Below are 23,479 nucleotides of genomic sequence, written 5' to 3' on the forward strand. Positions count from 1 at the left end.
TAAGTCATTTGTATCAACAAAGATGCATTCGTTAAACAGCTAACACTGTTTTAGAAAAAAAATCTTACCATCCATCATAGGCAAAAAGTCCGTTATAAAGTGCCAAACTAAAAGATCCAACAGTAATTTTGGAACCTTCAAAACTGTTCTCAAAGCTTTGTGTTTTTCCTGTTAAAAAAGGGAGCACAAAAATGTAAGACAAGCATCACCATGACATTTGAGTAACTTTCCAAACGACTGTCTCATGATGCTTAGTTTTTTATTTGCTATAGTCCCGTTTAAAAAAAACAAAAAAAAATTGAAACTGGCATCATCTCGCATCCTCAAACATATATCCAGTGAAAATGGCCATTTATTAAGTAAAAATATATTGGTGTTATTACATATTAGAAAAATATTTAAACACTCCACCTCAATTGAGACTAAAAGACTTTATCAGTGGTTATTAGCTCTCCAAGATAACAGAGTAGCAACAATGGGTTTGTTGGAAATAATTAATGTTGAAAATGTTTCGATTCTCTTAACAGAGTCATGTGGAAGAGGTAGGGGTCATCAGAGTGTCTTAATGACTCCTCTTATGTTTACTCTGTTAGACATGTCAGCCTTTTTCGCTCCACGTCTCGTCCCATTTGATTGCTCTGAAGCGCCCTCTTTCATCTCCCCTGAATGCACTTGCTTGCATCTTATTCACTTCACCACCCTTCAAACACAACACACAACTGTAGGAAAGTAGGATCTGCTTCTTATGGTTACCCCACACTTGTTGCTTGATGTTACACTGTTTTTTACTAGTCTAACTGGGACCCTGCTAATCAGGACCACAGTCTATCTGCTTTCTCCTTACAAAGTTATGCCATGTACTTTGGTACACCCCAGATTGGATACTGGGGTACCCTTATAAGTCCCTTGTATATGATACACATGTACAGGGCATAGGTACCACAGAGTCTTCCCATGGGCTGAAGCATGTATTATGCCACCCATGAGAGGCCATGCAAAATGGAACTACAGGTATGCCATTGCAGCCTGTGTAAGCTGGTGCTTGCACCACTTACTTTAGATATAGGTTCACTATATCTATAGATCACTACACTTAAAATGTATGTCACCCCTATAGCAGGCCTTAACAATCCTGAAGGCAGGGTGCAGGGTATTATGTGAGAGGGTGCCCCTGCTTGAGCAGGGCCCCTTTGCAGCCTTCAGAAACCATTCTCCCAGGTTGTCTGTGACTCAGCCATACATATAGGTAGAGGTGCATTATAACCTCCCGTTAAATGCTATCTCGAAAAAGGCTGAAACAAAACATGTTGTGTTTGGTATCAAACACCTTGGAATCATACCTCTACACTGCTAAATGGTGTGGTGTGGGAGGTAGGATTCCACCCTTCTGAAGAAAGCTTTGTGGGGTCACTGGTCTTTCCAATGCCAGCATTCTCATCCCGGGTAACACAAAATGGTTGCTGCCGGCCAGAGACACATTTCTGCCCTCCTGCTGCTGAGCCAAGCTTGAGCGGGGGAAGGCAGGACAATAGGCATCATGTCTCAGTGAGGTGTGACCACCTCCCAGACAGGATTTAGCGTATTGGGGCTGGGTCGGTGCACTTCCAAAGTGCCTGAAAGTCTGCATCTGGGGCACACTGGTGTCCGTGTGCATAGTCCAGCTTAAACCAGTTCTGGGAGACATTGGCGCCTGCTCTGAGGTGAATCTGGACAAAGGATATGGGAGTAACCTCCCCTCTGTCCTGACCCTCCCCTAGGAGGGTCCCCGGAATCTGTCCAACCCTCTCCTGTGGGTACATAAGAGCTTACCTGGCTGTAGGACCTTAGATTTGATGTGGACATGATTTTGAACAAGAAACCACTAACCTTCAACTCTCTGGACACTCTGGACTTCGCTGGACTTTGACTGGGCGCAACTTTGTCTCCCTCACCGTCCAAAGCATTGTCTGTGCCCTTGCACCATACAGGCTCCGTGCAGGACCTGTGGAACATTAAGGACATCTGAAGAATCTCCCTTGGGGTGAAGGAGTCACTCCCCTGCATTCGCAGGCACCGTAATGCAACTGACCTGTCTGCTAATCCCGAGCTTCTGCAGACTCTGAAGGCACTAGCAACACATGAGGTGGGTTCCAAAGTGCCTTGAGGTTGAGCTACCCTCTCACTGAGTTTGAGGCCAATATCCCTTACAGGGACCACATAATCCGAACCCATGTGCACAGCGTACATTTGCAAGTGCATATGCTTGTTGGCGATTCCCGAGCTTGTGCATTGGACTCCATATAGTCCTGACCCTGAGCAGTATTTCCACCAAAGAACTCCGGCCTCCTTGCACCCAGTGCTTCGTGGGCTGGTACTTTGTGATTTTGCTTGAGGTCCCCTTGCGACTCCTGGTCATTCGCCCTGAGGGGTCTTCCTGAGGCTCATCTTGAATTCTGTTGGGCTTTCCTGGTTGCTTCAGACAGGCCTTGACTCCCCATTGCTTGGTGAGTCCCCTGGACCTTGCTGGTCTACACTGTAACCTCCTTGACTTTCCTGCATGGGTTGCTGTTGCCAAGGTTTGTTTGTGCTCCAGCCGGACACCGACCCCTCAGCCCTTGACAACCTTTGTGGGACAGCTCACATCTGGCTCCTGGTCATCGTCAACATCTCCTGGTCCTCGTGGCTGCAGAGTCAAGTATCCACTTCTTCGCACCTGAAGCACCCAACATCAGTGGGCATTCGTCCACTGGGCCCCTGGTCACCCTGAAGGGATACAGACTCTGTCCCCTATGCTTTCAGGTTCCTTTCATCATGAATCCAACCTTGGATTCCAACAGACACTTTCTTCCTTCCCGGCAGCAGCTCTTCTTTGCAACCCTCCACTGAAAACAACTGCAGCTTCCGACACCACTCCAGACCTATGCACCCGGCTTCCCTGGTATAGGTCACTCAGGTACTCCGGTATCCACAGGTGGGGTGGCTCTCTAACCTCCTAAGTTCCAAAGGGTTTTCTCGAAGTCCACCGAGAAGGGTCCTTAAACTTTAAAATTGTAAGTGCGACTTCCCTATAGAATTTTACGGAGCTTGTGGTCTTGTTAACACACTGCACCCGTCCTCCGTGGGGTCCCTGTTTACTCACCATGGGTAGTTCCTTGGGGTCCCAGCGACTCTACGTGTTCTAGACACTGGTTCGACTCCAGTCGTGGTTCTTATACAAATATTTTAGTATATGGTTTGGTCTCCTCCTGAAGCTCACTGTGTATTGTGCTATTCACAACTGTTTCTTTGCTAAAGTATTGTGTGCTTTGTGTTGTACCCTTGTGTAGAGGATACTAGAGAATGTTATATAAATAAATACATATTGTTATGACTACTGTGTGGTTCTACTTTGATTCAGTTAATACTAAAGGTGATATTCTGGTAAAACAAGCTGCTTTTCATTCCTTCAAGATTAAGCCTGAAGGCTGCTCTCCACAGCTACCACTAGGATAATTTTCTAAAGGTTATCTTTGACCTCATACATCATAAGGGTTGGGTAGGGTGGCGTGGCCTAGCTGTATGGTGGAGTACACGACTCTCGCTTGAGCTCCTTGCTGCGGCCCTCATTTCAACAGAATCCTACATAATCTTGTCCATTGAAACTAATGCATCGGCAACCGAAACCTGCACTGACCTGAGCCCAAGTATCCTGAGGCTCGGGGAGCCCGCTGATCTCGGCAAAACTCCCCAACAGGGGCTTGATCGGGATCCTAGGGACCGCTGTAGACCCCGTGGTGTAAAGAGGAGTGGACCGGAGGGTGACTCCCGGACGCTCCGGTGGTGCAGCGGGCAGTGTTTGCACTTCAACGGACGACTGAGGAGCAGTGAAGTGACCCGACTGGGTTAGCCACCTGACTGCGGAGTGGCGCCGGCTGTCGGGTGGAAATCGGACCACATAAGAGAGAGTCCTCAGCCTAGCAAGTCCGGCAGTGACTGAGCAGGTGATCCTGGGGCCCTCAGGGGCGGAGAGACTTGGCAACTACTGCACTGTTCGGGGATGGAACGCTGAAGAGGCAAAGCACGAGGGGCCCTGCTGGAGGATGACTCAGTCATGGGTGCTCTATGGTGAGATGGGCATAATAGTGCCTACAAGCCTGAGTCATCTGTGAGAATGCTCGCTATCAAGACCAGAGGATGTGACTATTGGAGGGCATGAGGTATGCTGGAGAGTTGTGATCAACCTGGCAGCAAGCTTACTGGGAATGCTGACCGGACCCTGCCTGGTGCATCGGGTGATTTGAGGACTGAGAGCATCATGCAATTACTTGCGGTCCCTTGTCAAGGATCCTCGCCCCAGACACAGCAAAGCGTGTTCAAGGGGATTCACAAGGTGCCCGGGAGGATTAAGTGGAAGCTCTCGAACTGACTCCAGGGCCTACTCAATGTGCAGCTAGGGAAAAGTGAATCTGCGGTTCATATATTACGGGCCTCTGGCAGTGGTGGTGGGGACCAACACGAGGTGGCGGTTTATATATTTATAACTGAATACCGTGAGGTGGACAGCGAGCGGGTGCAGTATCTGACTGGTGACTCACTCTCATCACGTTATTAGGTAAATTGGGACCCAGTCCCCCCCAGTCCAGGATAACAAAGAAACTTTAACCTGCGCACGGAAGACAGCTGTTAGATGACCATTATGAGGAAAGATAAACCCCTCAAGTCTCAGCCGAACAAAATTTCTAGCATAGCGAAACCATTGGAACAAAGGGAAGTGGGTTGCCAGAGACCAGGAACCACCAGAGAGGTCTGACGAGAGTCCCTCTACGTTGGCAGATGTTATTCAGGCCATCCAGGCGACTAAGGATGATATGGCCAATAGGGTAGACTCGGTAGCCATAGATGTCAATCTATTGCAAACTGATCTGAGGAAGGTATCAGATTGAGTGGCCAACACTGAAAAAGATATGGGCCCATTGCAATCCGAGGTTAAGTCCCTTAGCGCCACTGTAGTTGACTTGAAAAGACAAGTAATAAAGCTAGATGAAAGGGCGGAGGATGCAGAAGGGAGGTCATGGAGGACTAACCTATGCCTGGTTGGATTACCCGAAAAGGCAGATGGTCCCTCCAACAAACTCTTTCTGGAAGAGTTGCTTGCTGAAGTGGTCACTCCCAAGAAACATAGGGCGCTTGTCCCGCTTCCCAAGCCGGGCACACCACTGAGGACCATTATTGGAAAATTGTTTAACTATAGGGACAGGGATCTCCTGCTACAGTTCTCCCACACTCGAGGTCAGTTCTTTTTTTTCAGGCACACTCCATCACCATATACCCTGACTACACCCAGAGAGTGCAAGACCAAAGGAAATCCTATGTGATGGTCAAACGCAGATTGCATGAATTGAACTTGAAATACAGTCTCATGTTTCTGGCGAAACTAAGGGTTGAGCATGAAGGATGCACACTCTTCTTCTACTCAGCGGGGACGCCACAGACTGGCTGGATACCAGAGGACCAGGGGGGCGACGTCTGGCTTCGTCTACGGAATCCTCTGACAGTCATATCGTGTCAGGTACTCAACAGGGGGTCCCAAAGACAACAGCAAGCGAAGGTGCGAAGAGACCCCAGTCGGATCAGAGTCTTGCAAGATGGCACCTTACACGTATCCGACACAGAGATTGTCCCTGAATCCATTCTGGTGACACTGGATCCAGAGACAGATATTGAGAAACAGGGAACTGGGCGGCAATGATGGTGACTTGACTCGGAGAGGCCAGAAGAGCAGATAAGTGTTAACAATGTTGAACTCACCCTAATGCACTATAAGCCAAGCATAATGCATTTAGTTTTAAGGGCTACAATAGACTTCCTGATAAGACTTTTCAATTTCTTTAGTTCCATTGAGAGGCGACTGTGGGGCAGCGACGCCCCCCTTCAGAGTTAGACCTGGTGAGAGACGCTTGAGAGCAATCTCGCTCCTTGCCAGGTCAGATCTCTAGTACAGCATATAATTGGATCTAATTTTCGCGCTACTACCCGGGGGGAGGGTGGGGGCGGACGGGAAAAGGGTAAGTTCAAGTTACACTGTTTTCATGTTTAAGGGGTGTTGCACCTGGTCATGGGTTAGACTTGATATTGAGCAGGCTGTGGGGGGAGGTTGGGAGGAAGGGTGTAAATGGGACAGTCACATATTTTGATGCTTGGTCTGACAATAATGGCAACGCAACTCTGAAATTCCTTAGTTGGAATATTAGAGGTATGGTTGGGCTGGTGAAATGGTACAGGGTTTACACTTTCCTGAGGCGGTACAAAGTAGGGATTGCGGGATGGCAGAAGATGCATACAGTGGGGGGCACTATTACCAGTATTCGTAAATAATGGAGGGGACAGATCTATGCTACCTCTTATTCAGGATTTGAGCAGGGCACTATGATCTGGATGGCTTCGAGAGTCCCATTCCACCACATGAGTCATGTCTTGCACTCTGAAGGAAGATATGTTATTCTTCACGGGAAGTGGGTGAGCAGGGAGTTGTGTATTATCAACGTGTATGTCCCGAACCTAGATTGTCCCTGTAACACCAAATATGGGGGCCGAGATTGTCCTGCTTGGGGACTTCAATTGTGTCTTTGATTCACAACTGGATAGAGAGCCTCAGAGAGCTCACCCTAAACCGCACATGCTGCAGTCCTTGCAGGTGTTACTACAGGGTATGAAGCTCAGAGATTAATGGAGGGCCAGAAACCCAATGACGAAAGCATTCTCCTGTTATATTCCAGCGGCAAATACACTTAGTTGTATCGATCGCTGCTGCCTTACGCCTGGGTTGTCAGCTGACACAGAGGATATCTCATATCTCCCCCGTTACATTTCAGATCATCCCCCTCTATTGCTCACGTTAAAGAATGGTCCATGCTGCCCGGCTATTCTGATTTGGAGGCTTAGAGTGGAGGCCTTATCGGATCCACCTGATGCTGCTGTGGTTTCAGAGACCAGACAACATTACTTCTGGGAAAACTGGGGATCTACTTCTAATAGATCGATTGAGTGGGAAGCCATGAAAGTGGTTATAAGAGTGGTGTGTATGAAGACCACGGACAGAGTAAAGCAACAGTTAGAAAGGGACATCTCAAAGCTTGAGAGTCAACTGAAGCAGCTAGAGGGCACTGTATGAGAGTCAAAGGAACACTTGGCTGAGTGGACCAGGGTACACGAGAAGCTGCTAGATGCCTGGGCCAGGCTTGAGAAATTCACATATACCTCATTTTTTTTTTTTTTTTTTTTTTTTTTCCAAGACGTTTATTAATGTTCAAAGGTGCAGTACATATAGCAAAGCCTACAACCCTGCGGGCCGGCTGCAAATAAACGGTGAATCGTGAGGCTGCGGGTCAGCATTAGAGGGTGTGTCACTGCGCCTCTTGTGTCCCCGGTGTACTAGGACATAGATAAGATAGTCACATTACTGTAAATCAAGCAAGGAAAAGTCCAGAAATGACGTCTTATTTTTCATTTTTTTCTAGAACTGGGCCATGAATTTGGCAAACTAAACAAAACGGTTTGTATCTGTATGTCCCAGTGTTCCTATCGCGACTTCACCACTTGAAGTCCGCCCCACCTGCACGGTGTTAGTAGGAGCCACCTCTAATCGGTGTGGTGTTCGCCGATGTTGTTACAGTACTACAAGAGGGCAGAGGTGTGCATGCGCAAATGTGCTCGTGCTTAGTGTGGGACAGCTCCTTGGGCTATGGTATTTCGCCGGTCGCCGGCCTTGTTAGTGGAGCATGTAGCAGGTAGTTGAAGTAGCCTCGCTGTCGGTGTGGCAAGCGGCGTGTACGCCTTCGGTTGCCATCTGGGGCGCCACCGACGGCGTCTATCCATTGTGGCGTGGGGGGTTGGAGAGGCTACCGTCCGTGAGCAGGGATCCGATACTACAAACATGTAAACATATATATGAAAGTGGGTAGGGGGGGGTGGAGTGTGCTTGTGGGGGTGATGTCAGTAGCTCTGTGCTTGGGGCGCTCTGCTGGGCAATGGCTGCTGGTGGGCTCCCGTGCGGGCGTCAGGTCGTGTCTGTGGTCTACGCGCTGATTGATTCTCGTCTGTGTCGGGGGGGGGGGGGGGGGGGGCGCCGCATGCGGTGGTTCCTGCTATAGAGCGTTATCCTCTGTGGCCCGCCTCTGGTGTCGCTTGTTCTACGTGAGCCCTCTGACAGTGCCTTCCCCCTGCAGGGACCCCAGGATGCCATCCCAGAGCTGTGCTATCGGGAACTGCCGCAGGCCCGCTATTTCTTCCCGGTGGAGCGCTGTGCCTTCCGCCCTGGCCCAGTTTGTAAAGGATGCGAACCAGTGTTTCGGGGTGGGCGGTTCCCGCCGTTTCCAGTGTCGTGTAAGCAGCCGTTTGGCCGTGATGAGGCCCAGATCCCAGAATCGTGCCTGTGTTTTGTTCAGCTTGGTTCTTTTATAAAGTCCGAGAATGCACGCCTCCCATGTGTCCGGCAGGCCCGGGCCCGTGCTGTGATTCAGGAGTGAGATCACCTCCCCCCAGTACACGGTCAGGGTTGGGCAGTGCCATAGCATGTGCAGGATGTCTGCGCCCAACAGGTCACATCTGGGACAAACGGCAGTGTCGATCGCGAAGTACCTATTTATTCTGTCTGGTGTTAGGTATGCCTGGTGCAGTATGTACAGTTGAATGATGCGGAAGCGGGAATTGCGGGGGACGTTCACTGGGCTGGCTAGTACTAGGTTCCACTCCTTATCCGTCCAATCTCTCCCTCGGTGCGCCGCCCATTTAGCCCTAATCTGCTGTGTGGGTCTTTGCGTGTGGATGAGTAGCGCCTGCGCTAACCAATGCGTGATGTGCGAGCCTCTGCCCATTACATGTAGATATTGGATCAGGTGGTGCATCGGCGGCTCATCCTGGATGTCGCCCCAGGAGTCGGTGTATGCCCGCAGTATCGACGCATGGAGTAGGAACTGCCCGGCCGGGAGTCCCGTGGTTTCAGACAATTCCGCAAACGGGAGCAGGGCCCCATCAGCATACAGGTCGCCCATGGTCTCTACTCCAGCCGCGATCCAGTGGTCCAGGTTGCGCGGCGTAACCATCCCGCTCCTCCTGGGGGTGCCCAGCAGGGGGAGGGCAGGAGCATATGGTCTGGTAGTTCGTGTCAGCCTCAGGCTGCGGAGAAAGCACTTGCGGGCCACGGCCATATGCAAAGGCAGGGGACGGGGTCCCTTGGTCAATGGGTGAAACAGGGCACAGATCTGGGGGTGGGTCCATTGGTAGTCCGCAGTGGCCGTATCATCTAGATGTGTATCGCTGAGCCAGTACGTCACCCATTGGAGCTGTGCGGCCAGGTAATACAGCTCCATGTTGGGGACAGCCAATCCTCCCTCCGCGGTCGGGGAGTACAATTTGGCCAGCGCCACTCGGGGCCGCCCCGCGTTCCAGATCAAGCCGCGAAGCATTGATTCCAGGTCGCGGAATATCCGCGTGGGGACATACGTGGGGATGTTCGCGAAGTAATAAAGTAGCCTAGGGAGCGCTATCATTTTAGAAAGAGCTATTCGGCTGGGCACGTTCAGCGGCAGGGTTTTCCAGAAGGACATCTGGGCTCGCAGAGAGGAGATGGCGCGCACCAGGTTGCCCTCCAGTAAGTCCTGTGGATCTCTATAGATGTGTAGTCCTAGGTATTTAAACGTGGTCGGGTACCAAGCAAGCCTGGCCCCTCCAAGTTGCACATCGCATTCTTCCTGATCGCGGCTGAACGAGTATACCCCGGACTTGGCCCAGTTGACCCTGAGGCCCGAGACCTCCGCGAAGGTCCGGAAGATGCCCGACAGCTCGGCTGGCACCGCTGCGAGGTCCCGCACATAGAGCAGCAGGTCGTCTGCATAGAGTGAGACTGCGTGCGTTCCGTCAGCCAGTGGGATCCCCCATTCCGCTCCTCTGTCCCGTAGCAGAGCCGCCAGTGGTTCTATGGCTAAGGAGAAGAGGAGGGGCGACAGGGGGCAGCCTTGCCTGGTGCCTCGACGCACCCCGATCCTCGCCGACAGCAGCCCACCCGTCCTCACTCGGACACTGGGTCTCTGGTAGAGCAGTCCGACCATGTCAGCAAATGCATCTCCCACCTCGAATTTGTCCAGCACTGCTCCCAGGTACGGCCATTCTACTGAATCGAAGGCCTTCTCCAGGTCCAAGACCAGACACCCCGACCTAGGCCAATGCGTCAGAGCCGCTTCCTGGATCCGGAATAGGCGGCGTAAGTTACGAGACGTGCTCCGCGCCGGCATGAAGCCGTTTTGATCCGCATGCACCAGAGTTGATACCTCCAGGGCCAGGCGGCGGGCCAGAAGGGAGGTGTAGATTTTATAATCAGTGTTCAGCATGGCCAACGGCCTATAGGACCCCATGAGTGCGCCATCTCTGCCCGGCTTCAGCAGCGAGACCAGGTTTGCCTCGTTGAGCGAGTCTGGGAGTGCTGATTCCTCCATCGCAGTATTGTACAGTTTGAGCAGCTCCGGAACCAGCGTGTCCGAACACGCCTTAAAGAATTCGGCGGGTAGTCCATCCGGGCCAGGTGATTTGCCGTTGGACAGTGCGAAAATGGCCTCGCGTATTTCTTCCGAGGAGAATGGCGCCCCCAGGGCGTCTTGCTGCGAGCCTATAAGGGAGGGCAGCGGGATATCCGCCAGGTAGTCTGCTATGTAGGCCGCGGATACTCTCAGTTGCGATTCGTATAGGGCCTGATAGTGACCCACAAACGCTTGATGTATCCTGGCTTGGGTATACACTAGCTCTCCCTCAGCCGTGCGGATGACGGAGACCGGCTCCGTGCGTTCCTCCTGCCTGACTAACCAGGCCAATAGCCTACCGGGCTTGTCACTGTGCTGGTGTACTCGTGCCGAGTGGGCCGCAAAGTTGACGTGTCGCAGCCTCTCCAGCAGCACGTCGTGCTCCGCCCGGGCCTCCCGCAGTCGGTCTCCTGCGCCTCCCACCGCCTCCTGTTCCCCGCCGAGTAGGTCCGCTTCCACCCTGCGCAAGTCCTCCTCCAGCTTCCACCGTATGCTCCCCTGAGTGCTCAGGCAATGTCCCCTTATCACTACCTTGAATGCGTCCCACTCTACTCTCGGGGAGGATGCTGTATCTGAATTGTCTTCAAAATATTGCGCGACGCAGGCCTGCAGGGAGTCTCTAAAGGGGCCATCTAGCAGTAATGCAGGTTGCAGTCGCCACGTGGGGATTGGCGGGCGCGGGCGCTCCCAGGCCATGTGTAGTGTGTGGGGGTTGTGGTCCGAATGTGTCCTACCCTGGTATTGAGAGTCAGTGATATGGGGCAGCATTTCCGTTGATACCATATATCTGTCGAGGCGAACGTGTAACGCATGCGCTCCCGAGAAATATGAGTACACCCTAGTGTCCGGATTGTGCACTCGCCATGCATCTTTCAGATCCCACCGTGTCGCCCACTGTGTGAGTGCCCTCGTGGCCCCCTGGGATGTTGCCCCTGGCCTCGGCGGGACCGAACGGTCCAGCACTGGGTCTAGTACCGTGTTATAGTCGCCTCCCAGTATCCATGGGACGCCGTGCCAGGGCGCCAATTTCTCTGTGATGCGCGCCAGGAAGGGGCCTTGATCCGTGTTTGGAGCGTAAATGGACGCCAGGACCACTGGTTGCCCGTCCATGCGACCCTTCACCAGGACATACCTCCCCTCCGCATCTATGTGAACCTCTGACATCACGAAGGGGGTTCCCGGCTTAACCCACAGCAGTGCTCCGCGGGCGTATGAGGAGTATTCAGTGGCATACAGTTGTCCCCTCCATCTCCGCCTCAGCGCTGTCACCTCCGCCCCACTCAGGTGTGTTTCCTGCAATAGCGCGACCTGCACGTTCTGCCTCTTCAAGTAGGAGTAGATTTGGTACCTGCGCGCGGGCGTGTGCATACCTCTAATATTCCATGTGCATAGTTTTATGACAGACATTTTGGCAATATACAGTCCTCCCTGACATTCCCATTGGCATCGGCCCCACCAAAGGCCCCAGCAGTGACTCTCCCAGCTCTTCCGTTCCCACCCCCCACAGTACACTCAGCAAAATTCGGGAAAACATTGGGACAGGGAAAAAGAACAATAAAAAACAACAACCAACAGCGGGCTATCCCCACTAAAATACCAAAAGGGCAGTGGCGGAACAGGCCACCGTCCATGCTCTCAAGGGAGAGGAACATTCTTACTCGGTTAAGGGGCAGTGTGTGCTAAGCACAAGTTCGGCAAGACGGATATATAGTCAGTTAGGGGAAGCAGGTCGCTTCCCTGAGCCATTCGTTACAGGACATTAGTGGCCGCCCACTACGGTCCAATGTTCCAAGTAGCCCATCCTGTGCGCGGCCAGGCGCAGACACGTGCTAAGAGACCCCCCCTTCAGTGCCCTCCCTGCTTACCACCAGTGCCACAAGGGCATTACTCACTGTTCCAGGTGTCCACAGTTCGGTCAGCTGGCAGGGGGGGGGGGGGGTGGGAGGAGGTCCCAACAGTGGCGGGCGCCGATTGCGCATCATCGTCCAGTCGACCACTGCCAGCCCTCCCTCGTTGTGGCAAGGCCAATGCAGACACCTCCTGTAGGATCAGTGGATCAGGTCAGAGGTTTGCGGTGTGACGATGGGCAGTTCCACCGAGATCTGTGAGTTCGGGATCCCGTATATGGCCTCGTCGTCGTCGCTAGGTACCAGCTGTTGGCCGTCCTCCTGGGCTGTCTCATGGGAGGATGAGTTGCTTATTTGGGAAACCTTCTGTAGTGCATCGCGTTGTTCTTGGAGCATCTGGTCCAGTGTGGGGGGGTGTCCCGCCCCCTCCTCCGCGCGTTGGGACTGTTGGGTCCTGTGCCTGCGGCGTCGTCGCGGTCCTCGTGGCCTGGCCCTCGCCTCGCCTCCGCGAGAGTGTGTCGGTGCCGTGTCCGTGCCCCCGTCCAGCCACTCGCTGGCCTCCTCGGGTGTGCTAAAGAAGTAAGTGTTGTCTCCCGCCACCACTCTCAGCTTGGCAGGGAATAGTAGGGAGTACTTGAGGCCCGCAGTGCGTAGCCTCCTCTTCACTTCCATGAAGTCTTGCCTCCGGCGCTGTACCTGGATGGTGTAATCGGGGAAGAACATGATCGACGCATTGTCTATGCGCACCTCACCCAGTCGCCGTGCCTCTCGCAGCACCGTGTCTCTGTCCCTATAGTTCAGTATCCTGAAGAGCAACGGCCTCGGGTTGGCGCCGGTGGTATAGGGCCTCGTTGGCACCCGATGTGCGCGTTCCACAACGAAGTGCGGTGACAGCGAGCCTTCGGGCAAAAGTGTCCGCAGCCAGTCTTCCACATGTTCGGCCGGGCGGGCCCCCTCCCATTTTTCAGGAACCCCCACAAGTCTAATGTTGTTGCGCCTCGCCCTCCCTTCCGCGTCCTCGGCCCTGTCCTCCAGGAACTCCACCCTGTTCAGGAGGTCCTGCACTTGCCTGTCCGTCTGGGTGACCTTGGGCTCGATCTCCTTCACTGCGCCTTCCAGGGTCTTGGTTCGGTCGGACAGTTTCCTGTGGTCATCACGCAGGAGGGTCAGGTCCTCGGCGACCCCATCAATTTTGGACTCCAGGGAGGTTCTAGTTTGCTGGAGGGACTGCTCCATCCGTTCCACCGCCGCCAGTACGCTGTCGAGCCTCGCAGCCAGTTGCTCGGCGGCCATTTTGTGTGTCGATCTGCCCGTCTTCCCCTTCGGCGGGGCCCCACCAGTCCCAGTGCGGGTCCGCACTCCCCCGGACATGTGCGGGTGCCGCTTGTCCTGCAGGGTCGTCCCCCAGTGCTACTCCAGTGATGGTGTCCCTTGAAGTACTGCGCTCCTGGGTTGGGGCTCCGTGAGTGCTAGCTGGTCCCCCAGGCTAGGCCGTCGTTGTGGGGGGGGGGAGGGGGTCCTCCAGGGGGTGTTTCGCCCCACCGTCCCACGGCTGCGCCTCACCGGCTCGGTTGTTGTGGAGGCCGGGGTGCCCGTGGGGTCTAGTTTGGTCGGTCGGGGCCTGGTCCTCTCACCACTCATGCCCCATTTCCTCTCCGGCCGCCTTCACCTCCGTGTGGGGGGGGGGGTCTGCAGGAGCGCCCCTCTGTGTGTCCACAATGCGGGGGGGGGGACGGCTGTTTTATCCCCGGTGGTGTGCCCCAGGCCCCCAGTGCCTAGCTCGAGAGCCGTTGCCTCCTGCCGGCCCCTCGGCGTCCGCTTCAGCGTGGTGGGCGCCTGCTGCTGTGTGGTCCCTCCGGGGGGGGGGGGGTGGGGGGGCAGTCCGCCGCCTGGGCAACCGCCGTCACCTGCGTCCACTCCGGGTCGACCTCTGCCCCGCCGTGCCTCTCCTTGGTCGGGGCAGATCGTGCGTGGGGGCCACAGCGCGAATGGGGGGGTCCTGCTCTCCCCGTCGCCCGGGCTCGTCCCCGGCGATCTGTGGTTGTGCAGGGTGTCCTCCGGACCATTAGCGGGTCTTCCCGGCAGGGCAGTGCGCAGCTCAGGAGGCTCGGGCAGCTCGGTGGGGGTGGGCCATCGGGCCTGTCTTTTGGGCCCTAGCCCTGGTCTGCCTTGGATGCGCCGCCGGTCCGGGAGCGCTCTATCCCGCCAGAGGGCTGCAAGAGAGGTCGAGGTCGGCCCGCCGGAGCTCGACACCAAAAGTTCTCCAGATGTGCCGCGGCGGGTTCCGGGGGCTGTCCCGCCCCCTCCTCCGCGCGTTGGGACTGTTGGGTCCTGTGCCTGCGGCGTCGTCGCGGTCCTCGTGGCCTGGCCCTCGCCTCGCCTCCGCGAGAGTGTGTCGGTGCCGTGTCCGTGCCCCCGTCCAGCCGGGCGGCCACGTCCAAAAATTGCCGGAGAAATGGCTCAGGAAAGGGGAGCCGGTAGCGGAGCTCTACCCAAGAGCGTCCGTCGCCATTGCGTGCTTCAAATTCACATATACCTCATATAGGCTGAGATTACATATGCAGGGGGGTAGATCAGAAGCGCTATTGGCAAGGCTAATTAGAACGGAAAAGGAACAACTACCCGTCTTGCAATTACAAAATAAGGAGGGGGTCTGACTACAAACACAGAGGGAGATTTTGAAGGAATTTGCATTGCATTTGAAATCTACATGCACAGGGGCCCAGTGGGTCGATTTGGGAGGGTTGCGGGAATTTTTGGATGGCATTGCCCTCCATAAATTAGATGATACAGAGGTCCTGGGGGCATGAAATCTTAGCCTCTATACAGTGCCGGAAGCCGAAGAAATCTCGTGGTGGGGACGGGCTCCCAGCGGAATTTTATCAAAGCTATGCCCCCCTATTGGTTGATCATTTGCTGGAGGTATTTAACAAGGCGGTAGATAGGAAAATGCTAACAAATACCATGTCAGAGGCAATCGTCACTATGCTCCTTAAGGCAGATAGGGACCCTCTTTTGCCGAGTTCTTATAGACCAATCTCTCGACTCAATGTGGATGCAAAAATTTTGAGTGGTATACTGGCGTCTCTGTTATTACCCTACATGACCCAAGTGATCCATCCAGATAAGGCTGGGTTTATTCCTCATCGTAATACCACACATAACCTAAGACGCTTGGCACACGTATGGCATGACCTGAGTCTGGAGTCTGTGGATTGGGCCCTAGGCCTGCTGGATATCCAACAAGCCTTTGACTCAGTTGAGTGGGACTATATGTGGGCTGTGTTGACCAAAATTGGCGTGGGACAACCGTTTTTAAATTGGATGCAGACCATATATAATAGGCTGACTGCACAGGTGCATGTAAGAGGACAAGTCTCAGAGAGTTTTGCTTGAGACGGGGTACTCTGGACGTGTGCCCCCTGTACCCCCTACTGTTCGCTATAGCGATGGAGCAACTGGCTATTTTATTAAGAACAAAAATGGAAGGCTGGGGGATACGGCTAGGGTAAACACTTCAAATAGTTTCCATTCCCAGAGAAGGCAGTCCCGGTACTTATAGATGAGATGGACAGGTTTGGTGTATGGTCTGGCCTATGTCTTAACCCTGGAAAATCCAAATTGTTTCCCATGGGAACTCTAGTAGGGAAACCTGTGAACAACTTACCTAATGTGGGGATGAGATGGGTAATGGAGGGGGTTCGATATCTAGGAATCATATTGACGCACACTAGCATGGCATACCTAGTGGAACATATAGGGAAGAGGATAGACGAGATTAGGGGAGCTGTTGCCTTCTGGAAGGGACTCCCGTTATCCCTAACGGGGAGAGTAGCCTTGACTAAAGTGGTCGTGCTGCCGATATGTTTGTACACCTTACAGAACTCCTTATATTAGGTCCCACAACAGTTCTTCTCACAACTCGATAGTCTGATCATAGCGTTATCACGGGGATCCAAAGAGAAAAGGATTAAATTGAGCATCCTGCAGAGACGTTGGGGGACGGTGGGGTCTGGAGGTTCCACGTTTGAACTTTTATTATATGGCCGCGCATTTGCAACATGCGGTGCACTGGTTCAATGAGCAGGACAATTGGGAGAAGCGTTGGTGGACATACTTTGTGACTTGTCTCTTCCTGAAATTTTTATGATGGGATTGAGGGCACTGAGATTTTTCCCTTATGTTATATGTCACGTGGCATCAGTATGGGAGATGGCAAAGTGGACATTAGTCCACAAAGCCCCATATGCTCCCAAAACTCCACTATGGGTGGTAACCCCCTTCAAATGGATAGAACAGGTAATGAACGTTCACAAGTGGAAGGAGGGTGGCTGCATTTTAATGGGGGACTTATATACTATGAAGGGGTTCATAACCAGAGAGGAAGTAAATTATATTTCTCAACTGAGCAGGGGAGAATAGCTACAGTACACCACTATCTCAGTGGTATCCAGAGAGATTTGGCCATCATTCCCACAAAGAGCCACAGGTCACAGCAGTGTTGCAGACTATAACCACGCTAGCAGGGGGGCAGAGATTGGTCTCACACATTTACAGAGCACTACGGGAGGATGCCCCTCCGGCTTCCCTTCCATTACAGATGAAATGGAATGATGCAATTAGTGAGCCCCCTACTGAGACACAATGGTAGATGGTACATGAAGGGGTCAAACAAATAAGTTCCAACACACGATTTACATTAATCAAATATAATATGGTACACCAGGCATATCTCACGCCCCGTACGCTACATAAAATATACCCGGAACAAGCACATACGTGTCCCAGGTGTAGAGGACCAGACGCACAGTTTGCCCACATGATATAGGACTTTCCCGAGCTGTCACCCTATTGGGGAGAGGTCATAGATACTTTGCAGACAGTCACGCAATGGGTCATATCTGTCACCATTAAAGCAGTCCAGGGAGGACCTGGCCTGGCAGTTCGGGCTGGACTGTTCCCATTGGGCAATGGGTCAACACTGATTTGCATATGGCTGGGTTCAAACTGGAATGAATGGCATGGGGAGCAAATAAACGATGGATTTAGGCTCATATCTCTGTACTGGGGTGAATGTATGGCATTGTTCTGCATTCTGTCCATCAATTGTTCTTTTGCATTTGTCACCCCGAGTGGGACGGGTATGCCCAGACGTGGGTCCTGTGCTCTCCATGCCACTGGAAGTCAAGCTATCCTGGCTGATGAGGGCTGAAAATCCAAAACCTGTCCTAGGATGCTTGTTTCTAGTCCAGGGAGAACCTGGCCTGGCATTTCGAGCTGGACTGTTCCCATTGGGCACTGGGTCAAGACTGATTTGCATATGGCTGGGTTCGAACGGGAATGGCATGTGGAGCAAAAAACAATGGATTTAGGCCCAGATCTCTGTACTGGGGTGAATGTATGACATTGTCCTGCATTCTGTCCATTAATTGTTCTTTTTGCACTTTAATTAGTGGACAGCATATACCAGGCCAACTTCTCATCTGTAAAAACTGCATTTTCTTTTACTTTCACCTTGCCAATGATTTGACAACTGTGTACCTCCTTCACACACATTTGCTCATAATCACAGTTGCAACTGGAACATTTGGCCACTGCTCTGAGATCTGTAGAGGCCAAGGATTGAGTGACCATGTTCTGCATATCTTTTTTTTCTTTAAACTGTTTTATGTTGAATTTTGTGACTAGAAACAAAAGGGGGACTAAGAAGTACTACCAAGAAACATGCATTCGTGGAAGTAGGACAACAACACATTGACATCCTGTTTCAGCTAACAACCCGATTGGAATAGGAGACAGTAACATGATAATAGTCATCTTAACATAATGAATTAACATAAATTGCACTATAGGATTACAGAGAAGGCACTGCAGCATCATCCTCAAAAGTGAGTCCGTAGAAGTCTATCCATCTCCCCATATTTTATGGAATTTGCGTGGGCACCCCCTACTTTTATAAGATACTCTTTCTGCAGCCATTAATATGTGAATACCTTTCCTCCATTCAGCAAGATTGGTACCTGAGAAGCTATGCACCACCAGTCCCAGATTGAACAGTAATAGCTTCATCGGTGATACATCAACATCATTGGGAATTTCTAAGTGGACATATTTAGGATCGTAAGGGATTTGTACCTCTAGTATTGCGCTTAGTTCTGACCGTACTCGGCCCTAATATGTCTGTATATATGTACTTGACCATAGTGCATGAAGGAAGTCTCCCCAATTCCTCCCACAACGCAAACAGTCTAACAGTATAATAGGTGAGGGTTCCCTACCTATTATATGGTGGCAGGCCCTATCATAGTAAATCCTATGCAGGATTTTTAGTTGAATAAGGCATAGTTGGACCCGGATTGCCACTTCTCGTGGGAACATCAGGGTAGCCTTCCAGTCAATATCTTCGAATGTACCAATGTCGACATCGCATGCTATCCGCAGTTTTAGGAGGGTATCAGGCTTATTATTGTTAATGGTCTTATAGGTGTAAGATCCTGATTTCTCTCTTATATCATCCTTCAAAAAAGCCTGTTCTCTAGGGGAGCGTATTCTGGGAGGCTCTGGGGATATTTCTGCCTTTCCATGTATGTGCAAGTTGTAAATATTTGTAATACTGGCGGTCGTGGAGTTGGAATTATCACTGGAGAGAAGTAAACGAAATTAAAGTACCGTCTTCTGGTAAGTCACCCACTTTGGAAATGCCTATTCGATCCCAGGGTGTGAAGCTTTTGAGTTTGGTAATCTCTTTCAAAGGTCTGCTCATCCATAGTGGAGTCTCCTGTGTGATTTTCTGCTTCCTTCCCATGGAGGAATTTGCCTTATCCCATGGCTCTAAAGTTATTTGAGTAGCTGGGGAAAGGATACGTTTTACCCTACAGCAATAGAGGAAATGTTGGTTCAAGGGTGTCTGAAATTGGGTCTGTTCGGCCGTAAGTGTGATGGTCCCTATCTATATATCCCCAGTCATTAATGGCTATTAAATGGGATGTCTAGTAATAGGCCCGAAGGTCGAGTATTCCTATACCTCCATTGTAGGGGTTACTTTGTAGTTTACGAAGGATTATTCTTGGATGTCCTTCATTCCACAGCAGTTTCCTAAGTTTGCTCTCAAGTGTATTAAAAATATCATCGGGGATTCTATATGTGTTCTGCAGAGTACATACGAATTTTGAGAGGGTGATCATTTTGAATAGTGCCGCTCTCCCCAAGAGTATTAAAGGGATTATCATCCAGAAGGCCGTATCTGATTGAAAATCAAGTAACATTGTTTTAAAATTTTGGGCAGAACTTCGCTCAGAGTCTGTTGTGGCATAGATCGCCAGATACTGGAATTTCACCTGGGTTATTCAAAATTGTTGTGAGAGTTTGGTCGGTCGAAGTGTCAGCAAATAGTGAAAAGTACAGATTTTTCCAAATTTATTGTGTACACGGTGTATAATCGGTAATATTCGAATGTATGTAGGGCAGTTGGGATTGAGGCTGTGGGTTGGGAGACATAAAGCAGGATGTCATCTGCGTCCAGGGAATTTTTTTCTTCTGGGATAGGAGAGCCCTCAATTTGAAAAGCCTTGATTTCACCTTTGGTCCGGATCAGGCATGTCAAGGGCTCCAAGGTCAGGGCAAAAAGAAATGGGGAAAGGGGGCAGCCTTGTTCGGTTCCTCTCTTGATAGGAAAGTCAGGGGACATCATATTATTTACCCTTAGTGCAGCCATTGGTTCTGTGTAGATTAGGTTTATCCATCCCCTGAAACCTGGTCCGAATCCCAGTTTCTCTAGGGTTTGGGTCACAAAAGGCCAATGAATTGCATCATAGGCCTTCTCTGCATCAAGTGAAACGAAAAGGTGGGGGTCTTGCCTATTTTGAACCATTGCCATCCAAATATGGAGTCTACACAGGTTTTCTCTTGTGAAGCGACTTGGCATGAAACCAGATTGATCACTGTGGACTAGTGGGGTGATCACTTTTAAGAGTCTGGTGGCTAAAATGGTAGTTAGGGCTTTGGTTTCTGCATTAATCAAGGAAATAGGGCTGTACAAGCTGCAGGAAGTGGGAGGGTTCCCAGGTTTATAAATGATTACTATCGAAGCTCTTCGGAGATCTGGTGGGAGGATACCGTCCTCTCGTGCCCTGAGGTATAAATGGAGTGAATGAGGGCTAGCATCTCTGCTTGTTTCATACTAAATTCTGCTTGGATACCATTGGGTCCAGGGGTTTTACCAGGATTTATTCTTATGATAGCATTTTGGACCCCCTCAAGGGTAATATCTGCGTCAATGGACTCGTGGTCATCAATGGGCAGGGTCGGTAGAGTAATCTCCGCAAGGTAGTCGGTGATTTGGGCAGTATTTGCTAAGGGTCTTTCTTCATAATGGGCTGAATAATATTTTGAAAATGCTCTTAATATTTCTCCATCTGTGGAGAGCCCTCTGAGCCTGTTTTTGAGAGATCCACCTGGCTTCGACTTTTCTATGATTTAGCCAGGCCAACAATTTCCCAGCTTTGGCGCCTACCTCATAGAGACGATGTTTTGTGGCAAGCATGTGGTGAGGTGCCTAGTCAGAGGCAAATTGGATATATTCAGCGTGCATGGTGTCAATCTTATGTTGTAATAGGGGGCTCAGTTGAAGGATATGTTTGGCCTCTGTTTTTAGAAGACATTTTTCTTGTGTCTCTATTTCTTGGGCTGCCTTCTTTTTCTTAAAGGCGATGATATTTTGGATCCTATCCCGCATGACTGCCTTATATGCCAGGAAAAAACTAAGGGAGTTAGAGGGTTACTAGCTCGGCTCGCCCTCCAGTCATTAAAGTCAAAAAACAAAAAGGTTTCTGTTTCCAGAAACCTGAGAGCCTTGCTAGAGGAAAGAACAGCCACTGCTCAATGGGGTTGGCTGTTGGGATAGTGTATAATGTATAACAAAGGAAAAATTGTTCCTTTTTTAGGTGTCCCCTCACTCACCGGGGTTGCCCCACGGTGACATGCTTCATCATTGGGGCCATCCCAGTCCTCTACGGGCTGGGGCGTGCTACGACTTGCGGGGTTACGTAGGAGCACTTAAATGGACTATGTGTGGTGCATGTGTATTTGTGGGGAGTGGACTATGTGATGAGTTAAAAATACCTGCCCAGTAGGTTACTAATAAACTTTATTCTGGCCTCTAGGTGGTAGTATTAAAAACGGGGTGGGGAGATAGGCTGTCCTAAACTTAATGTGTCCAGATGTACCTATCAACTCCTAAGTCGACATGTTTCGTGCATACCCCAAGCACTTCTTCGGGACTACACAGGGACCAGCCCTGTGTTCGCCACTCCTTAACTCTGTCACTGAGATATTTACAAAAAAGGCTTTAAACTGCAGCAAACTCTGCAAACTCTTTTTTATGAGACCTAACTGGGCCCCATGGAATCGGAGGGGTATCGGTATCCTAGCAACTTTGTGCTCTGGTTACCTCCTGTATTCAGGCACCTACTTTTTCTCCCTCCGGACCGGAGGGAGAAAAAGTAGGTGCCTGAATACAGGAGGTAACCAGAGCACAAAGTTGCTAGGATACCGATACCCCTCCGATTCCATGGGGCCCAGTTAGGTCTCATAAAAAAGAACCACGTGTTTTTGGAACAAAATACGTAGGTATAAATGCATGCACTTAGCAGAGTTTGCTGCAGTTTAAAGCCTTTTTTGTAAATATCTCAGTGACAGAGTTACGGAGTGGCGAACACAGGGCTGGTCCCTGTGTAGTCCCGAAGAAGTGCTTGGGGTATGCACGAAACATGTCGACTTAGGAGTTGATAGGTACATCTGGACACATTAAGTTTAGGACAGCCTATCTCCCCACCCCGTTTTTAATACTACCACCTAGAGGCCAGAATAAAGTTTATTAGTAACCTACTGGGCAGGTATTTTTAACTCATCACATAGTCCACTCCCCACAAATACACATGCACCACACATAGTCCATTTAAGTGCTCCTACGTAACCCCGCAAGTCGTAGCACGCCCCAGCCCGTAGAGGACTGGGATGGCCCCAATGATGAAGCATGTCACCGTGGGGCAACCCCGGTGAGTGAGGGGACACCTAAAAAAGGAACAATTTTTCCTTTGTTATACATTATACACTATCCCAACAGCCAACCCCATTGAGCAGTGGCTGTTCTTTCCTCTAGCAAGGCTCTCAGGTTTCTGGAAACAGAAACCTTTTTGTTTTTTGCCTTATATGCCACCCATATTGTGACAGGTGAAACTTTAGTCTTTATTGTTGAGCAAATATAGTTACGATTCTGAGCGAATCTCTCACAGCGTGGCAGCATCTCTTAGTTCCCGAGCATTCAGTCTCAAAGCACTAGTGGTTGAGCAGGGTTTCTGTCCCAGTGTTATCCACAACGGGGGATGATCGTAAAGGGCTTTTTCTAGATAGTCTGTTCTGTGAATCTTCCCTACCTCACCGGCAGGTGCAAAAATATATTTAAGTCTAGAGGAGACCTTGTGGGACGCTGAATAGTAAGAAAACCCTCAGCCCTGTGGATAATGTTTTCTCCATAAATCAGTAGGTCCTAGTGTGTTGACAAATCGAGCAAGGGATGTATTCCTACCCATATGAGAAGTCCCTCTCAATCTGTCTAGGTCTGGAGCTGTCACATTATTGAAATCTCCCCCTAGAATATGTAGAGAAGAGTTAGCTTCAAGTAAAATGTCGGCAAGTTTAGTTAACGTGTAAGATTGGAGGCGTGGGGCTTAGACACTAATTAAGGTGATATTTAATGTCCCTCAAAGACCCTGGAGTGCGACGTATGTTCCCAGTGAATCCAACCAGGATTTCTGCACATGAAAGTGGGGGTGCTTGCGGATCTAAATTACTACTCCTTGAGACCCGAAAGTAAAACCAGCATGTGCCTGGATGGTTTATGCTCCTCAGGCTAGGAAGTGACAAAGATTATCCTTAAAATTAATCTTTTGTAATAGGGCTACTTCAGGCTTAAAAGGTTTGAGATAGGCAGCTACCCGCCCCCTCTTAATCTTTCTACCCATCCCATTCCAAGTGAGGATGGAGTGCTGGTGAAGGTTGCAGTCAGCAGTGCTCATGATACCAAAATGACGCCAGTCCCCCTGT

At 51.0% G+C, this 23,479-nt stretch overlaps 1 protein-coding gene across 3 annotated transcripts in view; it reads right to left on the reverse strand.

The window, feature by feature from the left end:
• Positions 1 to 23,479, reverse strand: part of SLC7A9 (solute carrier family 7 member 9) — a 1,176,401-nt gene that overhangs the window by 486,475 nt on the left and 666,447 nt on the right. For all 3 annotated transcript variants that reach the window (XM_086945130.1, XM_086945132.1, XM_086945131.1), the window contains exon 6: positions 69 to 168. In XM_086945130.1, coding sequence (XP_086801256.1) covers positions 69 to 168 — 100 coding nt within the window. The remainder of the gene's footprint in view (positions 1 to 68; positions 169 to 23,479) is intronic.

Source organism: Lissotriton vulgaris, chromosome 12 (genome assembly GCF_964263255.1).
Source record: "Lissotriton vulgaris chromosome 12, aLisVul1.2, whole genome shotgun sequence".
NCBI classification, from domain to species: domain Eukaryota; kingdom Metazoa; phylum Chordata; class Amphibia; order Caudata; family Salamandridae; genus Lissotriton; species Lissotriton vulgaris.